The following is a 21,586-nucleotide window of genomic DNA, read 5'->3' on the forward strand; positions in this document are numbered from 1 at the left end:
CAATTGACTTTTGTATATGAACCTTGAATCTTGCAACCTTACTATAATCACTTTTTAGGAGTGTTTGTCAATTCTTTTGGATTTTTTACATAGACAATCATGTCATCTACAAAGATAGTCTTATTTCTTCCTTCCCAGTCTGTATGACTTATTTCCTTATTGTCTTTTATTGCATTAGCTAGTACTTCTAGTATGTTTGAAAAAGAAAGAAATGAGAAGAGACATCTTTGCCTTCTGTTCTAACAGAAAAGGTTCTAGTTTCTATTTAGTATGCTGTTAGCTGTAGGGTTTGTTTTTTTATTGTTCTTTATCAAATTGAGGAACTTACCCTCTATTTCTAGTTTACTGAGATATTTCATAAATGGATGTTGTTTTGTCAAATGCTTTTTCCACAACTTATATGATCATGTGATTCTTCTTTAGTCTGTTGATATGATGGATGATATTTATTTTGGAAAATTAAAATGACCTTGCATATCTGGAATAAATTCCACTTGGTCATGGTGTATAGTTCTTTTTATACATTTTTGGATTCAAATTGCTAATATTTTGCTGAGGATTTTTGCATCAATGTTTGTGAGAGATATTGGTCTGCAGTTTTCTTGTAATGTCCTTGTCTGTTTTGGTATTAAGGGGATGATGGCCTCATAGAATGACATTGAGTATTCCCTCTGCTCCTATCTTTTGGAAGAGATTATAGAGAACTGGTATCAAATCTTCCTTAAATGTTTGGTAGAATTCACCAGTGAAAATATTTGGCCCTGGTGCTTTCTACTTTGGAAGGTTATTAATTAGTGGTTCAATTTCTTTACTATAATTAGGCCTGTTCAGACTATTTCCTGTGTGAGTTTTGGCAGATTGTGTCATTTGAGGCATTAGTATATTTTATCTAGGTTATCAAATTTGTGGGCATAAAATTGTTCATAATATTCCTTTATTATCCTTTTATTATCCATGGACACTATGGTAATTGCCCATTTTTTATTTCTGCTATTTCTAATTTGTGTCTTCTTTTTCTAGTTAGCCTAGCTAGAGTCGTCTCAATTTTACTGGTCTTTTCAAACTAGCTTTTGGTTTTTTGATTTTTTTTTTAATTGAGTTCCTGTTTTTTATTTCACTGATTTATGCTCTAATTTTTTTTATTTCTTTTCTTCTACCTACTTTGGATTTAATTTGGCCTGCTTTCCCCCTATTTTTGTAAGTTGAAAGCTAGATTGATTTTAGAACTTTTCTATAATACATGCATTCAATGCTATACATTTCCCTCCAGGCACTGCTTTTACAATAACCCACAAATTTTGATGTTCTATTTTCATTTTGTTCAAAATATTTTAAAGTTTTTATTGAAAGTATCTTCAATATTTAGAAATGTATTTAATGTGCAGTATTTTCAGATTTTCTAGCTATCTTTGTTATTAATTTGTAGCTTAATTCCATTGTGGTCTGAGAACATATTTGTATGCTTTCTTTTAAATTTGTTTAGGTGTATTTTATGGCCCATAATGTAGTCTATTTTGATGATTAGTCCATGTGAGCTTGAGAAAAATGTGCATTCTGCTGTTAAGTAGTCTATAGATGTCAATTACATCCATTTGATTGATGCTATTGAGTTCAAATATGTTCTGATTTTCTGACAGCTGAATTTGTCCATTAGAGACGGAGGGGTATTGAAGTTTCCAACTATAATAGTGAATTGATCTATTTCTCCTTATAAGTTAGATCAGTTTTTGCCTCACATATTTTGATGCTGACTTGTTAAGCACCTACACATTTTTATGTCTTATTATTGATAAATTTCCTTGCTCTGAAGTTTGCTTTGTCTGAAATTAATATAGCTACTCTAACTTTGATTAGTGTTAGCATGGTATACCTTTCTCCATCCTTTTGCTTTTAATATGTGTCTACTGTGACACTTTTTTAATTGGTGCATTTAGACCACTGATGCTTTAAGTTATTATTGATATAGTTGGATTAATATCAAACTTTTGTTCATTGCCCTTGTTTTGTCTTCCACATTTTTTCTGTCTTCTGTGTCTAAATTGAGCATTTTATAGGATTTCTTCCATTCTCTCTTCTCTTAGCATATCAAGTGTAATTTTTTTGTTGTTAGTGGTTGCCCTAGAGTTTACAATATACATTTATATCTAAGTCCACTTTCAAATCACACATCACCTCATTAGTAAAGCACTTTATAACAGTATTTTCAATTCATCCCCCCATCTCTTATGACACTGATGTCATTCACTTCACTTATCCATAATCTATAATCACCAAATACATTGTTGCTATTATTTGGAACAAACCGTTATCTTTAGACCAATTAGTAAGATGATTTTATTTTACCTTCACTAACTCTTCTTTAATGCTCTTCCTTTATGTAGATTAAATTTCTGACCTATATCATTTCCCTTCCCTCTTAAGAACTTCTTTACGTAATTCTGGTAAAGCAGGTTTACTGGTGACAAAGTCCTTAAATTTTAGTGTGACAAAGTAGTTCTCCTTTGGAAGAATAATTTCACAAGGTACAGAACTCTAGGTTGGCAGGGGCTCCTCCCCCCAACACTTAAAATACTTCACTCTCTTCTTGCATGGTTTCAAAAACAAGTCTGATGTAATTCTTCTTGCTCCTCCATGGGTAAGATGTTTTTATCTTCTGGTTTCTTTCAAGATTTTTTTATCTTTGACTTTTCTGTCATTTGAATATGATATGCATAGGTATAGATTTGAGTGCATTTATTCTGCTTGATGTTCTCTGAGCTCCCTTGATCTGTAGTTTGGTGTCTGACATTAAATTTGGGAAATTCTCCATCATTATTGTTCAAGTATTGTTTTTCTTCTAGTATTCCCATTAATATATACCTTTTATAGCTGCCTCATAGTTCTTAGGTACTTTTTGTAGTTTTTCTCCTTGTTTTTCATTTGGATAGTTTCTACTGAGCTTCAAGCTCACTGATTCCTTCTTCAACTGTGTCATCTGCTAATGAGCCCATCAAAGGCATTCTTCATTTCTATTAGTTTTTATTTCTAGTATTTTTAAATTCATTTTTCAGATTTCCATCTCTCTGCTTACATTACTCCATTTCTGCATGTTGTCCACTTTTTCCATTTAAGCCATTAGCATTTTAAATTCCTCGTCTGACAGTTGAAAAACCCCTGAGTCTGGTTCTGATGTTGGCTCTGTTTCTTCAAAATGTTGTGGGTTTGTTTTTAATATGCCTTGCAACCTTTTGTTGAAAGCCAAACATGATGTATTGGGTAAAAGGAACTAATGCAAATAGGTCTTGGTGATGTGGTGCTAAGATGTTGGGGGAAGGAGGGGCACCTGGGTGGCCCAGTCGTTAGGCATCTGCCTTTGGCTCGGGTCATGATCCCAGGGTCCTGGGATTGAGCCCCGCATCGGGCTCCCTGCTCGGCCGGAAGCCTGCTTCTCCCTCTCCCCCTGCTTGTGGTCCCTCTCTGGCAATATCTCTGTCAAATAAATAAATAAAATCTTAGAAGAAAAAAAAAGATGTTGGGGGAAGGAAAATGTCCCATAATCCTGAGTAGGTCTTTTAGTAAGCCTGTGGTCCTGGGCCATGACAAGGAAATAAATACTTTTTGGTCCTCTCCTCCCCCACCCCACCATTTCAGTGGAATAGGAAGGCTACACTTGGATATTTCTATTCCCCCACATGAAAAGCTAGAGGAGCCTGTAGTTGGGTGTTTCTCTTCCCCCAGGTCAGTTAGGCTCTAATAAAACCTCAGCAGGTTAATCTCTGGTAAAATAGTTTCTCTTAAGGGTAGAGCTTATTAAGAACAGAAATGCTCTCAGTATATTTCAAAATGGTTCACCCCATGCTGGAAGGATGAGGAAATTATTTTCCATTCTTCACTATGAGAACCTGCTAGGGCTTCTGGAGATAAAAACTTTAAATTAAAAGTGTGGGGGCCCCCTTTAGACTGGGCTGCTAGGATTTTTTAACTCTCAGACTTGTCCACACTGAGCCATCAGCAATTCATGCATTACAGTTTAAGTTTTCCTAACCCAACACTGGTTTCCATAAAGGTTTATGCTTATGGGTATCTGCTCTGGGTATCTGTTGTGGTAATTGTGATTCTCCGTATCCACCCATTTCTCCAATTTCAGGAGCACCAGTTGCCCTGTGACTTCAATTCTCCTATAAATCTAAGAAGAATTGTTGATTTTCAGTTTGTTTAGCTGTCTTTATTGTTAGGACAGACTGACGACTTCCAAGCTCCTTGCATGCTGGACCAGAAACTGGAAGTTTTTGCTTTTTAATAACATTTATCAACCTTGAATAGACTACAAAATTTACTTACTGCTTACCATTGGCCTTGCCTCACTAGAATATAAATTTCATTTACTATGGTCTGTTTTGTTCACCAATATATCCTATACCTAGACAGATGCCTGGCATGTTACTGAGTGCTCAAATATTTGCTGAGTGAATATACACCATTTCTTCATACCTAAGTTTTGGATATAAAAAACAAATGAACTTGAATGCAGAATTCTCTATCAGCTATGTCTCAAAAGGCAACTATGAGAACTTTAATTTGGATTTATACCTTATAGGCCACCTGGTTTCTATGGTCTTGGAAGTAAATGCAATCTGGTTGCAAGACTTGCCATTCCATTATTCACTTGGGTTCATTTAAACTGATCAGAATGGCTAGCCAGGAAGCCCCCTTTCCAAATTACTACTCAAACTGCTCCAAACATCTCTCTCCCAAAGCTAAACCTTTAGAAAAGAAAATGCATTCACAGTGAAGCATACAATATTACAAAATCAACATGATAAAATCAAAAGAACATTGAACTAGGAGAGGTAGTCTCTCCAGTACCACTGCACTACTTATTAGCTAGTTGACATAACAAGTCTTTGGATTTGATTATTTTATCTTAAAATGTCTTATTTTACCTGAAAGACAGAGATGGTCCATGTAATTTCTTTGAACCCCCAAAACTAAAGTCACTGATCCTTGACTTTACCCAAAACAAAAATTTTATTAGCAAATATTTCCACCTATAATCAACATTAAATATTACCCACCCACACAAAAATAGTAGCAGTTGAGAATATAAATTATACATTGTAGACTTAAGTCAAACACTTTGCTTGTAGCTTATACCTTGCATTTGGTCTAAAAGGATGCAAAGGAAAGAAGGGTGGGTGGAACTCATCTAAATTGTTCAAATTTATGGTTGTTATAACACATGGTTTTAGTAGATTCTTAATGGAGGAAAAGTGTTGTTTAATTTGGCTTTCACCTATTTAGCTGATTTCACCCCTGGCAGTATACATGATGTGATTCAGATGGGGAGGCTACAGTGAAGTAATAGGAATACTAAGGAGTCAGAAGACTCAGGCTCTAATTTCAATGTTGACATGATACTACATCAGTGTATAACTCATTCAGTTACCCTGGCTATTCCCTCATCTTGAATATAAAGATAATGAAGCCAGATTTACATAAAAGTCAAAGGAACAGCAAGGGAAAATGAAATTACTTAAAATATACAAATGATCCTTAAAAAAACCCTCAACGGTTATAACCAAAACCAATTAAGTGGAAAAAAGGATTACTAAGGTTGTCAAGTTTTTAAAGGTTCAAAATACCTTAACAATCCTCAGTGGAATTCTAGTAATCTAAATTATTTTAAAATTCAGTCTTGGACAAATAATAATATATTGTGGAGAAAAGTTATATAATAACTGCCAAAGCACTTAGGTACAAGCAAACTCTTGTTGAACCTAGAACTTGTTAAAGAGTTTCCTTGGTAGAAAAGTTTGTGTGTTTTATTTTTTAAAAAGATTTTATTTGTCAGAGAGAGCAAGCAAGCACAAGCCGGGGGGGGGGGGGGGGGGGGGCAGACAGAGGGAGAAGGCTCCCTGCTGCGCAAGAAGCCCCCCCACTGAGCAAGAAGCCCATCACGGGATCCAGTCCCAGGACCCAGGATCATGACCTGAGCCAAAGGCAGATGCTTAACAGACTGAGCCACCCAGCCTGTATATTTTAGAATCATGTATTTTTTCTAAGCTGGTATTTACTACATGGTATTCAAATGTGCTTTAAAAAAAAGTGGGAGAAATGTACTCTCCATGAAGAGTGTGTATGGGTGTATGTATATAAAACGAAAATAAACCCAGATACTCAGATATCTCATCTACAGTAACACTAAATGAATGTGTTGACTAATTATGCCCTGGGCGCCTGGGTGGCTCAGATCGTTAAGCAACTGCCTTCGGCTCAGGTCATGATCCTGGAGTCCCGGGATGAGTCCCGCATCGGGCTCCCTGCTCAGCAGGGAGTCTGCTTCTCCCTCGGACCCTCCCCCCTCTCATGCTCTCTATCTCTCATTCTCTCTCTCTCAAATAAATAAATAAAATCTTAAAAAAAAAAAAGACTAATTATGCCCTGGGGAAAGTAACAATAAGTTATTACTGTACGAAAACTAGAAAAATTTTGTTTTTAGTTTTCATCTGCAATCTGAATAAATTAGGGGTTAGAGAATTCTTGACTGTACAGTGTTCTTCTGAAGTTGACATCAAAGGCTAAAATGTGTAGATTACTTGCATCTATGCTGATGTTCACAGAAGGAAAAAACAAGTCACCAAACATTTTAGAAGAAAATGGTAATCATTCCAAACCCAGGATCATCCATAACTCTTCATGTTAATATTTTATTCCCTATAAACCAAAGTCTATTGGTACTTTTTAAATGGCAATCAATGCTAATTGCCTCAGGATGCCTTTATTAAGCAGTAACGGGAGGTGCTTTGGAGGTTAGAAAAATTGAATGAAATCAGCAATTCCTAATTTTTTAAAGTAGATTACTCAAATAGGTGTGAAATCCATTACGTTGTGACCTCAACAGTGAAAATTTCTGTCTGTAATATGTGTTTGACAAGATATATAATAAACATTGTTTTGCACCAGGAAAGTGCTAGTTAAGATGCATGGAACTGGAGCACCTGGGTGGCTCAGTTGTTAAGTGTCTGGCTTCGGCTCAGGTCATGATCCCAGGTCCTGGGATTGAGTCCTCACATCGGGCTCCCTGCTCTGCAGGGAGCCTGCTTCTCCCTCTACCAGTCCCCCTGCTGTGTTCCCTCTCTCACTGTCTCTGTCAAATAAATGAATAAAATCTTTAAAAAAAATGCATGGAATCTTCAGTAAAATTCAGCAAAACATGACCCTCCAAACAAAATTGGCCACCCAAGTTAAAGCAAAGTTGACTTCATTTATGTTTTCATCATTATGCTTTTACTCTTTCATATTCATATAGATGTACTCACATAAACATATAGCATATATCTTCACACTTTAGAAACTGAAAGGCTAACTCCAAGCATTCTGAGTGCTACTTCTATCATAATATAGCCATTTAGATGCTTAAATAGTGAGCATTAAAACTCCCCCCCACAAATTACATTAAAATTGTTTTCCAATTTTCAAAGTTAGCAATAAAAGAAAAAGAGCATTCAGATTCTTACCAAAGGAAGGAAATTTTAGTAACCACATAGTTATTCAATAAAGTGAAATATTTTAAGATTTGGACATTCACGGGCGCCTGGGTGGCTCAGTCGTTAAGCGTCTGCCTTCGGCTCGGGTTATGATCCTAGGGTCCTGGGATGGAGCCCCGCATTGGGCTCTCTGCTTGGCGGGAGGCCTGCTTCTCCCTCTCCCACTTCCTGCTTGTGTTCCCTCTCTTGCTGTGTCTCTCTGTGAAATAAATAAATAAAATCTTAAAAAAAAAAAAAAGATTTGGACATTCACAAAGCCTAATTTTGAAGGTAATATTTATTATATATTCTCTCATTAGGCACTGTTGCACTTATAATTTAAAGGAGAAATTATTACCCAGTTTTTAAAGATCTCAGTTAAAAACAATAGTTTAAGAGTTGACAGTTTCATTGCTCTGTTTGTGAGAATGCAAACTGGTGCAGCCACTCTGGAAAACAGTATGGAGTTTCCTCAAAAAGTTAAGAGTAGAACTACCCTATGGGCCAGCAATTGTACTACTAGGTATTAGTCCAAAGTATACAAAAAATGCAGATTCGAAGGGATACATGCACCCTGATATTTTATAGCAGCATTATCAACAATAGCCAAACTATCGAGAGAACCCAAATGTCCATCAACTGACGAATGGATATGTATAATGGAATATTACTCAGCCATCAAGAAATTGAAATCTTGCCATTTGCAACAACTTGGAGTTAGTGTATTATGCTAAGTGAAATAAGTCAATCAGATAAAGATAAATCCCATATGATCTCACTCACATGTGGAATTTAATAAAGAAAAAGGCGAACATATGGGAAGGGGGGGAAAGGAGAGAGGGAAACAAGCCATAAGAGACTCTTAACGATAGAGTCATCAACTGGGGGTTGATGGAGGGAGGTGGGTGGGGGATGGGCTAGATGAGTGATGGGTATTAAGGAGGGCACTTGTTATGATGAGCCCTGGGTGTTGTAAGTGATGAATCACTGAATTGTACCCCAGAAACCAATATTACACTACCTAAAATTGAACTAAATGAATAATTGAGTTTCATTGCGTCAATCTACAGAAGTCATTAAAGAACCAATAATCTAATCACTTAATCTAAGTATTTTTGTATTTTATAATGGTATTCTTTTCAAGTCAGAATTTTTTGGTACACATTTTAAAATTGTGCCCCTCCCAAATACATTCTTTTCCTGGGCCTGATTTTTGCAAGCAGGTTTAAGACCATGAAAATCTAGTATTTTAGCTAGACTAGGTAAGCCAGTCTTGATCAAAGATGAGTTTAAAGAAGAAAAAATGACAAGGGGCGCCTGGGTGGCTTAGTTGGTTAATCATCTGCCTTTGGCCCAGGTCATGATCCCAGGGTCCTGGGATTGAGCTCCGCATCAGGCTCCCTGCTTCTCCTTCTCCCTCTGCCCCTCCCCACCCCACTCGTGCTCTCAAATAAAATCTCTATAAAAGATGTATAAATTTGGCCAGTTATCTAAAGTCTAATCTATTCCAGAAGATTAACTACAAAGAGTTAAATAGCATAAAGGGAGAAAAACCACCATAAACAGGTTGACTAATTAGAATATGGAAAAGAACAATAATTTTTTTTAAATGAAGAAAAACAGGTTAAATCTTTAGGTGACATTTCTCGAGACAAGATTTAAGGGAATCAAATTTAACATGACTATAAGCAATCATCTAAGATTATTGGAAAGACCATGAAGAGTTGCCCCTAACATTCCTTATCTGGCACCTTCCACCCAATTCTTTGGAGAGAGAATATTGTACACAGGCCCAATCTTAAGAACAAGCAATTGGTATAATCTACCTATAAGCTTTTATCTATAAGCTTCAGGGCTGAAAAGTATGCAGAAAGAGTGGCTATAGACAAGAATCACTGTCAATAGAATTTTCTGTGAGGACAGACATGTTCTGTATTTGCACTAATATAGTAGTCAGCAGCCACTTATGGTTATTGAGAACTTCCTATGTTCTCAACTTGACTACGGTGACTAAGGAATTAAAGTTAAATCTTTTTTTTTTTTTTAAGATTTTATTTATTTGACAGAGAGAGAGAAGGAGAGAGGGAGAGAGCAAGCACAGGCAGGGGGAGCAGCAGGCTCCCTGCTGAGCAAGGAGCCCCATGTGGGGCTTGATCCCAGGACTCTGGGATCATGCGAAGGCAGCCGCTTAATGGACTGAGCCACCCAGGTGCCCCTAAAGTTAAATCTTTATTCAATTTTAATCTAAATTTAAACAGTCACATGTGGCTAGTAAATAGCAATGGTTTTGGACAGTGCAGAGTCCTGGAAAAATTGGAATGGATACTAAAATGATATTGAAGCAGAATACACTGAGAAGTTAGAAAAAGTGAACTCTGAATGAAACTGGCTATTTATCCTAAAGACCCTGGTTTCCTTTCCAATTCTACCACAGCTACTTCAATCATTTATTTTGAGAGAGACAGTGCACATGAGCAGGGGGAAGGGCAGAGGGATAGAGAGACTCTCAAGCAGACTCCACGCTGAGCATGGAGCCAGACGTGGGGCTTGATCTCACAATCCTGGGATCGTGACCTGAGCTGAACTCAAGAGTCAAGTTGCTTAACCAACTGAGCCACCCAGGCAGCCCCTATCTATGCAAAAGCTAAATGTTGGAGTTCACCAGGATTCCATCCTGGAGGATTCCATTCTCTTACCATTCAACATGTGCTCTCTAGGAAATTCTTCTTGTTTCAATTATCAACTATATGCTAGAAGGTTTCCAGGTCTAACCTTCTAAGCACCAGACTTACTTATCCAAATGCTTACTTGACATCTCCATTTGACGTCCCACAGGTAGTAGCACACAGCCTCTCCCTATACACAAACAAACTAAAAGAACCTGGTCCTCCTACAAAGTTCCACAGTTTAGTAAAAACATCCAGATGCTTAAGGCCACAATCCTAGGAGTAACCTTTGATTCTCTCACTTTTTCAAAGCAATCCTTAAGTCTTACTAATACGTCTTCCTAAGACTCCCTTGTTTTTTTTTTCCATCCCCACTACTACAATCCCAAAGTCATTGTCATCTCTCACCTGGATTGCTCTAACAGCCTCCCATTTGGCTGCTTGGCCTTTAGTTTTTATTCCCTTCATCCATTCTTCTTAAAGTAGCCAGTGTTTTTTTGAAATACATATCCAAGAATATTAAGAGGGAAGATGACAGTTAATCACATTGTGCATAGGACTAATATTTGTGACCTTCCCTGATAACTTTTCTTCAGCCAATTAGACAGTTCCCACTGGGTAAGGTCTCCTTTACCCTTATGGATTTTGTTCTCATGAACATTTAACAACACAGTGTAAATAATGTTATTAGCCAATATCCCAACTTTCTTTCTCTAGGAGTCTTGTGCTCAATTTTCACCTTTAGTTACTAAGACATCCTAAATGATAGAGCAGACTTTCTTATGAAAGCTTACAAAACAAAATGCATTTTCTCAGGAAGGCTCAGAGAATGAGGGAATTAATTACTTCTAATAATTCAATGTCTCCATGATATACTCATTATATACTCTAATAGAAAAACCAAAACAGAAAAAAAACCCGTTTGTGGTTTTATATAGTAAACAATATAAATAACTATACTGACGTTAACTCTCGACCACATAAAATGCTTTGTTGCATTTTTTTGCACCTATTTTTGTATACCTTATGGATGCCATTTGCTGTTTTACGGTTTTCCAGAAGATTAAATGGTAGTGAAGAGTCACTTCTCTTAGTTCATTTTTTTCGATGACACTGCAAAGATGGATTTCATGTTCCAATTTCAGTCACATGTAGCATTGGAAATTTTTTAAAAGATTCAATTGGAAAACATTTACAAATACATTATTTATATTGAATACCTTAATACAGAATGGCTGACTAAAAAATTAAGATAATTTTTATGTAGTCAAAATAATCAACAATTCAGGTGAAAAGTACATTTTTTGACAGGTATTTTATACCTTCTGACCTTGAATCATAATTCAGAATAGCTAAGTATTCACCACAGCATAAACCCTGTTAAACATCAGTGGAAGCCTGAGCTTTACTAGGAGAAAAGTCAAAACTGTTAACTGTTAAATATTGTTTTCAGATACTATCATTTTTGCAGTGTTCTATCTTTTAACTGTGTTCTATACCTTATAAACTCTGTACTGTGCAAATTATCATGTACCTAATTAAAAACAAGTTCTGACATGCAGGTTAAAATATAATCAAAGGACACTATTCATCTATTCATCATACAAAATATTTGTTACACTCTTATTTAGCAATTACAAGACAGCATGGTGAGCTCTGTTAAAAATGAGTTTTGAAGTGAGAAAAGTAAAACACTAAACAAGGAAAGATTATATATTAGTATACTTTTCTATTAAAGACAAATACTGAAAAAAGACTCAAGCCATACATAACATTCCCTTTAGTAAGTGGGCACCAGGTTTTAAGTGCTAGCTAGCTAGATTTACTGAATAATAATTTCTACAAAATTATTTAAAGAAAATTATATAGACAAGTGAAGCAAATTGTATTTGTATATTAAGCCTGACTAGACCGGTGGAAGATTAAATTCTCCATATAAATATCAGGAATGATAAAAGGTAACTTAATAACATATGAAATCTAATTAATAATGTCCTTGGTAAAGCCCCTCTCAGATTTTCCAAGAGCATTTTTATTAGCACCTAGGACATATAAAATACTTATAATGTCATTTAAATATTATTCAATTATTATTAGGATTGTTAGGATAGAGCTCTAATAATCTACACAAAGACTGAATCTCCCCACTAGCCCACTTAGTATCATTGTGCGAATGAGGAAGAAAAAAATGCTCCTTCCTCAAGATTCTTTACTTCCATCTGCCAGAAATTTGACATAATATACTGATTTTGTTAGAACAAGGCACTTTACTGCCATCTGCTGAAAAACTGTCATAATATACAAATCTATGATGTACATACATCCAACATGCAGTGTTGTTGCATACCGCACAGCCTGCAAAACCTGCACGTGATGGCCCTGCCCATACTACTCTTAATGATCCAGACACTAATAGTATGGATGTAATTGTCCTATCAAACTTTAAAGGTCCCCAATCTAAAAAACCATAAATTACTATCTAGCTCAAGTCCTGATCATTAACAAGAATTTACATTCAAAAAAGTTTATATCTAGAATGTATATGTCAGCAGGATAGTTAACAAGGGTATGAAGTGTTTTTTTTTTAAGGGTAATAATTACCCAACTTCAGTTTTAAGAGTTTAAAAATCTCCCCCAAAATGTATTTATATTTCAACGTTAAAAATAAATTGCACAGGGATGCCTGGGTGGCTCAGTCAGTTAAGTGTCCGAATCCTGATTTTGGCTCAGCACTGGGGAGTGGAGCCGGCTTGAGATTCTTTCTGTCCCTCTGCCCCTCCCCACCCCACTCACTCTCACACTCTCTCTCAAAAACCTAATAAATAAACAAACCCACAAATGTTTCCTTAGAATTAGTGTTATCAGGTTAAAAAGGCATTCTAGTCAATAACAAAGTACTAGTACTTATTTTATAAAATATTATCTTAATACTTTCTTTATATTAACAGCACTCAAGATATCCTCTCATATACCAAATCAACATAATTCATTTACATATTCAAATTCTCAGAGATGTGAAAATCAACCAAACAGGGCCACATGTCTTCCAATTGCCCACATTGGCTCTTAAAGGCTAAACTAACCAAAAGAATAAAAAATATAGAGCAAGAGAAAAGTTTTAGCAAAGATATTTGGCATACCATCTTTCTTATCCTTTGGTATAGGCAAAAGGAAACCTTTCTTTGTAAGTTGTTCATTTAGTGAAATTTGAAAATTTCAGGAATTTATTCCCCTGCTTATTTATAAACTATGCCATTTGTTTTCATCTAATTTTAATCATGCAAGAGTAACCATATAACCTTGGTTTCCAGAGGCAGTTCTGATGTATGGCTGTTTGGCCCAACATAATGACTGTTAGTGCTCCTTTCCATTTCAAAATGTCCCATTTTATATACTTTCAGCAGAAGCCATTCTTGCTGATAAACAATTACAAATTTTGTGATCTGAAGTTTGGACTCAATAGCAATAACTGACATGAAAAGCAAAAGTTGTAACAAAAGTTATCACAGAAAGACTACATAAATTGTGATGTATAAGCGTTCATCCATTTTAAACGACTCAGGCTTTACAATGAGATAAATTAGAAATATGCAATTACATTTTTAGAGCTCATTCCAATTTATCATCCACCTTTTAATATAAGTACAAATAAATGTTTTATGTTTATTTTCTCCTTCAAGAGTTTCTATCTTGTTTTCATGTGTATCCATCAAGTCCATAAATTATTTAGCATCTCCCCCTTCTTTCTGTATGAAATAATCATTTTGGATTTAAAAAGTACTATACTACCACAAAAGGACCGTTTAACATTGTCATTGCTGTTTTGCTACTATATATTAACAAAAAGCAAAGTTTAGAGCAATGTTTTTCCAATGTAACGTTCTATAACATTCCTTTTTTTTTTTTTTTAATTTACTGAGCCTTATGGAGCAATGACTAAACCTGATTTCTTCAAGAGAAAGGAAAATGTTTGGATATGCCAATTAGTCCCACTGGTTTCAGGAAAAGTATTAGCTCATATATAGTCACTGAACAATATCCCTTAATATATTCAAACTATTTAAATATTAAATATCTTGATTAAGAGTCCATTTTAGTTTCTTGTTAGAAGTCATGAAATTCATTGGCTCTTACAAGGCGGCAGCCATAAAAAGGACATGTTTTATACTTCTTAGAAAAATTTTATAGTCCTCAGCTATGTATGGTTTGCCTGTAACAATACTTGTACATGTAAGAGTGTGATCCTTCTGCACTGCTGTTGCAGACTAACATAAATGAAGGTAGGGGAAGCAAAATGTTTCAAAAACCAAATCTATTTTCATTTTTAAGAAACCTTTTTTTCTAAAAAAAAAAAAAATAGGTTACTTCCTTGAAACTTTAAGTTCCATCATTTTTATATATAAACACACCTGGATATGATGTTTTTAAAAAACCACACATACACATAGGTATATAGAGCTGTAATAAACAAATTCCTTTTATAAACAAAATTTTAACTGAAAAGCCACAGTAGATGGAAAAAAAGAAGAAAAGGATATTACTTGGTAAAATCCAGTGACATCTACAATAGTTTTACAGCACATTTAAGCATTCTAGGGTTTTATATCTTCACCTGCCTTCCATTTCTTACTTGCTCCTTAAAAAATTGCCAATTATAAATACAGGTTCTACCTCAAACTCAGTCCTGTGAGTGCCAGAAAAAGCAAAACACTCCAAATTTCTATTTTAATAGAGCGTCAATTCAAAAATGGTTTTATTTAAAATACAATGCCCATCTAAATGGAGGGAAAAAAAAAAAGAAAACCAAGCAGCAATACTTAATTATACAGAATATTCATTATATGAATGAAGTGTTTTTTAGGATGATATCTAGAATGCACTTGCTCTGTTTCTTCCAGTAATTAAACTGACTTAGAATGACACCACCAAAAGTAAGATTACTGTCTAAGGGGCACACACTTACAGTACTGCTAGCCTTAAAAGCAGTAAAGCAAATGAAAACATATCAAATAGCACATGCACATCTTACAGAACTTCCACTGAACTATCAATGGCTTCTATACAATGTGCCTCTTTTCCATAATTTTATTAACACCTACCAAGAAAGGAAAGATGAGATTAAAATCAATGGTACTAAACTGAATTGTTTGAAGCCAGTGCCCCACATGTGGGGAAAAGTGCATTTAGTTCAGCAGCAATATAGCACAGTGTGAAGATATTGTGCTTAGACGCAGATATTCCAGAACTGAAAGATGTACAAGGCAAGTCAAGATATAAAACCATAGTACACTGTTAAATAACCTTGAAACATACATATATTGCAGTGTTCAAAGAAAAACATTCATTTCATTGTACAAGGCTAGGGAGAAATCCTTAAAGTTACCTATTGTAGTTTATGATATAATAAATACATATCTATATAGCATTGTATATACATATATAGAATGTGTGTGTTTATGTGTATCTTTTTTTTTTGCCAAATTATTGTTAGTTTTTGTCATTCTGCAACTTTCAGGAGTGAAAACTCTTCCAAACTACAAGTTTCTGTTCCCCCAAACTTAAGATATTTATACTAGAAAAGGTCTCAATACCCTCCCCCCAACCTAAAGACTCACTTCAGATATTTTGCTTTACAATTGATCAGAGAAACACAATTAAAAGAATTCTAGAATTTTTGACTGTATCTTTTCACTTGCCAGTTGTTTCAACAAGCAAGTATCTTTTAATATTTAAACCAGCTGCTGCAACTTCTTTAGCAGAGGACATAAACTAGATTTCACTGATTAAAACAGAGCAAATCAAACCAAAAGAAAAAAAAAAACCCCAGTGATTTACTCTGACTGTAAACAATATATAAAATTTAAATCTCAAATTTCAAAATAAGTTAAAGAAAAATTCTACCTTTAGGGCCTATAATACTACAATGATTTGACAATTGGTAAGGGGAAAATGTATATAAAAAATTGCAACAAAATTATCCATTATTTTTGCTAAGAGAAAGTATATCTAACTATACTACCTCTGGCCCTTAAATTTAATAACGTCATAATTTGTTGGCAAATGTTTTCAGCAAACTGGCATATCATATTACACAACAGAAAAACATCCATCAAGTTCAGCAAAGAAAACTTATATAAGCCTTTTGTACAGAATTAAAAAAAATCTAAATGGCTATGATTCCTCTATTAGCAGAAACACATAATGCAGTCTTTATAAATCTGCCAAATATATCAATATCTACATAAATAGATACAGATATAGATATGAAACATTAATGGCAGTCTATTTTTGAACAGTGTGTGGGACCAGCAGATTTGTATCAGACCATGGCACGATATGGACCCTGCATCTTTAGGAACTGAATGATAAAAGAAGGACCCCCAGCAACGATCTGAGGTGGAAGGTGACTGAGTGGACAGTTCTCAATACTCATGATTGAAAGCTTGCTGCAAAGAGCCAGCTCAAAGGGAAGGCTATGTAGATTGGGGTTGTCATTCAAATACAGTTCTTCTAGGTTCTCCAGTGTACCTGTTAAAAAAAAAAATAAAATAAAATCAATTACTTTTTTTTTAATTAGTTACTATTCTAGAAGTTCAAATGGGCTTGATGCTATCCTGGGCCTTATATATACTGAATACACATTTCCTCTTACTCTCTTCTCTTAGTTTTAAAACTCTACAACCATGGATCTTCAATTTTACTGCATATTCAAATCAAGTGGGGCTGATCTAAAGAACTCTGATGTCCAGGTCATGTTCCATACCAATTAAATTGGAATTTCTTCCTTTATGGTCAGTTTTCAAGTTTGGAAAGTATTTTTTAAATACACATGCTACATCCCCAAAGATTCTGTTTGGGACAGCTTGGCACTGGTATGTATTTTTTCAAAACTCCAGAGGTGAGTTTATTGTGAATCAGTGCCTATAATCACTTCCCTGTGATAAACAATGTGATGATCTCTTTTATTAAATAAATTTCTCATGTGGAAGGATTTTTGTTACTTGGTATAAATCTTTCACTGAGTTACACATATCTGGCAATAAGCCAAAAGTCAACTTATGTAATAATCTTAAAAAAAATTATCTTAGACTGTCTCAGGATATTCACACTTTCTAAGCAAATGTCTCCCACAATCACATGAGGCCAGATGAATAAACATACTAGAAATGAAGTTGCCTCCCATGTTTTCTAATTTCTAAACTTCAAAATTTGTGATATTTGATACTGGTAGGCAGAAGACTAATGAAAATAATGGCTACCAAGGCAATGGATGTTTACATTTAAAATTTTAACTATTAGAAGTTAGTACTATTATCCTTACTTCACACAAGTAGAAAACTTGAAGCTTAGGGAGTTTCCATACCTTATCCAAAGCCGTAAAGCCAATAAGCAGCATGGCTAGATTTTGAAAGATCTATTTTACCGCAAAACCATTTTTTTAAATTAAAATATAATTTACATTATAACTCCAAACCCATTCTTAACCACTAAACTAAAGGGCCTCTGAAACAGCATGGTATAGATGGAAGAACATAATACATGGAATTATTAATTTAAGAACTACAATGTGACCTCAACTGATCAATTCTCTTTGTAAAATGGGGTTACAACTTGCACTGCCTAAAATTCAAGGTAGTCACATTGATTATATGAAATAATGGGTATGAAACACTTAGAAAATTTCAAAGTACTGTCAAATATTAATTTAATCAAATATTAAAATTAATCCTAAAATCTCATGAGGAAATGTTCTTTTGGCATAAGACATTACTAGCTTAATTCAGGCTTGTGTAATTTTTAAATGGAAGAAATATAAAATAACTCTTCTGAAATAAACATATTGGAAATAGAAGTAGGCTAAAATATTCTCAAATGCAATATTAACACCCCATGAGGAAACCTAACCAAAACCAACTATCCAACCAACCACTTGGGACTCTACTTAAAAAAGAGAGAGAGAGAGAGAATCTTGACTCTGAGGTAACATCAGGTGACAAAAACAGATCTGTCCTATTTATCTGAGATGCTGCTTGAACACACGAGAGCAAATCAGTACAGAGTCAAGCATCCAAATGGTTCATACCAATTTCTTCAGGAAGATGAGTGAGTAGGTTCTCTCCAAGGCCTAGATGTGTGAGATTGGTAAGGTGACCAATGCCTCTGGGAAGGGTGGTCAACTGGTTGTTTGTCAAGACTAATTTCTAAAAGATAAAATAAAAGATAGTTACACATATATTTCCTACTACTGATACAAATTTAAAATAATACATCTACTAAACTAATAAGATAAATTAATAGGTAAATTAGATTAGGTAAGAATCACTCAATAAATCTTACTTTCAAAGCGTATCATTTGTTAGCAAGTGAAAAGCAGATAGTTACATAACATAAAACTCAGCCCTAATGCTATAATAAAAAATCTCTAAAGAATTAAATCAAATTTGTAAGAAAATTGTGCAGTTTGGAATGTACCCTAAAAACTTTATAGTCATATAACTATAAAATCATCAGGATAATGTTTTACCTGTAAATCCTTAAGATAAGCAATTTCATTTGGCAACGATTCCAATTTGTTCTCCTCTAGATCCAATTCTCTTAACTTCCTAAGGTTTCCAAGACCATGGGGAAGCTTCTTTAGAAGATTGTTTGATAATATTAGAACCTAAGAGAAATTAGTGATAGTGTTTGGTAACTCATGAAATGGAATTATATATTACCATTGTGTGGCTTACAATTTACTAAACTGCTAATTTTCTGAAGAGTGAATATTAAGAGTAATGTTCACTTATATAACATTTAACTTACTATTCTTAAAAAAGTCACCATAGCTACTGGAAATAAAAGAGATTCTATTTAAGTCAAAATTAATGAAAGCAAAAGTTTAATTTTACCTATAACAAAAAAATGTAAAATAAACTACTTGCACTAAAATTCATATAGTTAATGGTATTTTGATACTGAGTGGTTACAAATGTTTATCTGATAGGAAACCACTTATTTATTCAAAACCCCTTACAAACCATCATTTTTAGGGAGGTAATTTCTAAACTGCCTATTTCAATACATAATAGTTATTATTTATGGTATATTAATTACACTGGAAGCCATCCTCTAATATACTGAAGAGAGAAAAAAGTAGCTGAAAAAGATAGTTCCTGTTCTCAGAGAAATTACGGTGGTGGTGGTGAGAGTAGGGAGACTATACTTGGTATGGAGGTAGTGAAAAGAACACTGAACGGGAAGACCTACATAAGGTTCTGGCTAATGTTTTATGCCCACCTTTTCCCCCCGTAACGTTATACCACCTATAATAAAATAAACATATGTAATAAGACCAAAAAAATCAATAGCTATTATTTATTGAGTTTACTACTTGCAAGGCACCTAAATGCATTGTGTGCATTATCACATTTAATCCAAATTCCAACCTTCTGAGGAAAATACTATCATCTTCATTTCACAGCTGAGGAAACTGAAGCTTGGTCAAGTTAAATCCATAAATAGAGATAAAAGTGGAATTGTACCCATATCTGTCTTGCTTCAAAATTCATGCTTTTTAACCATAACACCTTACTATTTTACCTTACTAAATAAAATAATTTTAAAAAAGAAATTAGATTTTTAAAAACATGGATACAGAGGAACTTCTAAAATATATATATATTTATTATTATAAGGTTTTTCATCAAAAGGATGAAAATTCTAGGGACTCAGAAGGAGAATTCATCCTTGACTAAGGAGGGGACAATAAGATCTTTAATTATGGAAAATAATTTAAAAGGAAAAAAAGGGATGAGAAGAGGGCACTCTAGATACTGAGAACAATAAGACTAAATGTACAGGGCACCTGGGTGGCTCAGTCATTAAGCGTCTGCCTTCGGCTCAGGTCATGATCCCGGGGTCCTGGGATCGAGCCCCGAATCGAGCTCCCGGCTCAGCGGGAAGCCTCCTTCTCCCTCTCCCCCTCCCCCTGCTTGTACTCCCTTCTCCCTCTCTCGTCAAATAAATAAGTAAAATCTTAAAGCAAAAGACTAAATGTATACAGAGCTAGAAATATGCACAAATTTCCAACAAAGAAAATAATCTAATTAGTTAAATAAGAGCATACATGTGTAATTAGGATGTAAAAGTGGGCCAGAATCATAGGAAAGGTCCTCAGTGCCAGTCTGAGGACTCCATCATCATTTTGGTAGACATTAAGTGCAGGATTCTTAGGGAAAAACTATGTTCTAAAAGATGCTAAATTTTAAAGACCTTTTCTTTCAAAGATACTTTATAGCATTCAAACCTACCAACTTTCAGTGGACAGGAGCAATTCAGAAGCACTGAGCCCAGATTAAGTTAATACCTCATCATCCTAATACGGTTGTATGTTTGAGAGAGCTCTAACATTTCTAATTATGATCTTCCCCCAACAGAAATGGCTTATTTTAACTGGAAACTTTATAAGCAAGATAACTGCAGAAGGGTCTAAGGAGTTCTAAATAAATGCTCTTTTATACTCACCTCAAGAGAAACAAGACCAGACACATCCTCAGGAATCTTTGTGAGCTGATTGGTCGCTAAATTCAATTCTACCATACTGGTCCAAGTTCCAAAATCCAAGGGAAGTGATGTCAACTGATTGTCCTGGCAAAGACAAAAAGAAGTAACCACGGTAGAACCACAAAAACAAAGCTACACACACACACACACACACACACACACACACAGGAACAGTATTCAACCATAAAAAAGAATGAAATCTTGTCATTTGTGACAACATGAATGGACCTTGAGAGCAGTATGCTCAGTGAAATGAGTCAGATGGAGAAAGACAAATACCATATGATCTCACTTAAATGGAATCAAAACAAAACACCAAGTTCAAAGATAAAAGATTGATGGTTGCCAGGGGTAAAGGTAAGGAGGTGGCAAACTGGGTAAAGGGAGTCAAAAGGTATAAACTTCCCAGTAATTAAATAAATAAGTCATTGGGATGTAAGATACAGCATGGCAACTATAGTTAATACTGTATTACATATCTGAAAGTTGTTAGGGGAGTATATCTTAAGAAGTTCTCATCACAAGAAAAAATATTCTGCAACTATATATGGTGATGGACATTAACTAGACTTAGTGTGGTGATTATTTCCCAATACACAAACACTGAATCATTATGTTGTACAACTGAAACTAATATAATGTCAATTATTCCTCAATAAAAAAGATCATCCCTAAAATAATTACGATATTCAAAGATAAACATATTTTAATAAATTCTGGCTATATGTTTACATATAAATCTATAGCTACTTAATATATAATTAAGCACATTAAGAACAGTTTTTAAAAACTGTGTGGAAAGACAGTCTTGCATGCTTTAACTTTTTTCTACTTAATAAACTGAGAATGTTTCAACTGGTATTAATATTC

General features: G+C 34.7%; 1 protein-coding gene across 2 annotated transcripts in view; it reads right to left on the reverse strand.

Moving 5' to 3' along the window:
- Positions 1–14,622: 14,622 nt before the first annotated feature.
- Positions 14,623–21,586, reverse strand: part of SHOC2 (SHOC2 leucine rich repeat scaffold protein) — an 87,781-nt gene continuing 80,817 nt past the window's right edge. For both annotated transcript variants that reach the window (XM_025880753.2, XM_025880752.2), the window contains exons 6-9: positions 20,678–20,800; positions 18,696–18,833; positions 18,255–18,372; positions 14,623–16,699 (exon numbers count right to left, since the gene is read on the reverse strand). In XM_025880753.2, coding sequence (XP_025736538.1) covers positions 16,491–16,699; positions 18,255–18,372; positions 18,696–18,833; positions 20,678–20,800 — 588 coding nt within the window. In that variant the 3' untranslated portion in view covers positions 14,623–16,490. The remainder of the gene's footprint in view (positions 16,700–18,254; positions 18,373–18,695; positions 18,834–20,677; positions 20,801–21,586) is intronic.

Source organism: Callorhinus ursinus, unplaced genomic scaffold (assembly GCF_003265705.2).
Source record: "Callorhinus ursinus isolate GAN/ISIS: 27379988/994484 unplaced genomic scaffold, GSC_fseal_2.0 scaffold20, whole genome shotgun sequence".
NCBI lineage: Eukaryota > Metazoa > Chordata > Mammalia > Carnivora > Otariidae > Callorhinus > Callorhinus ursinus.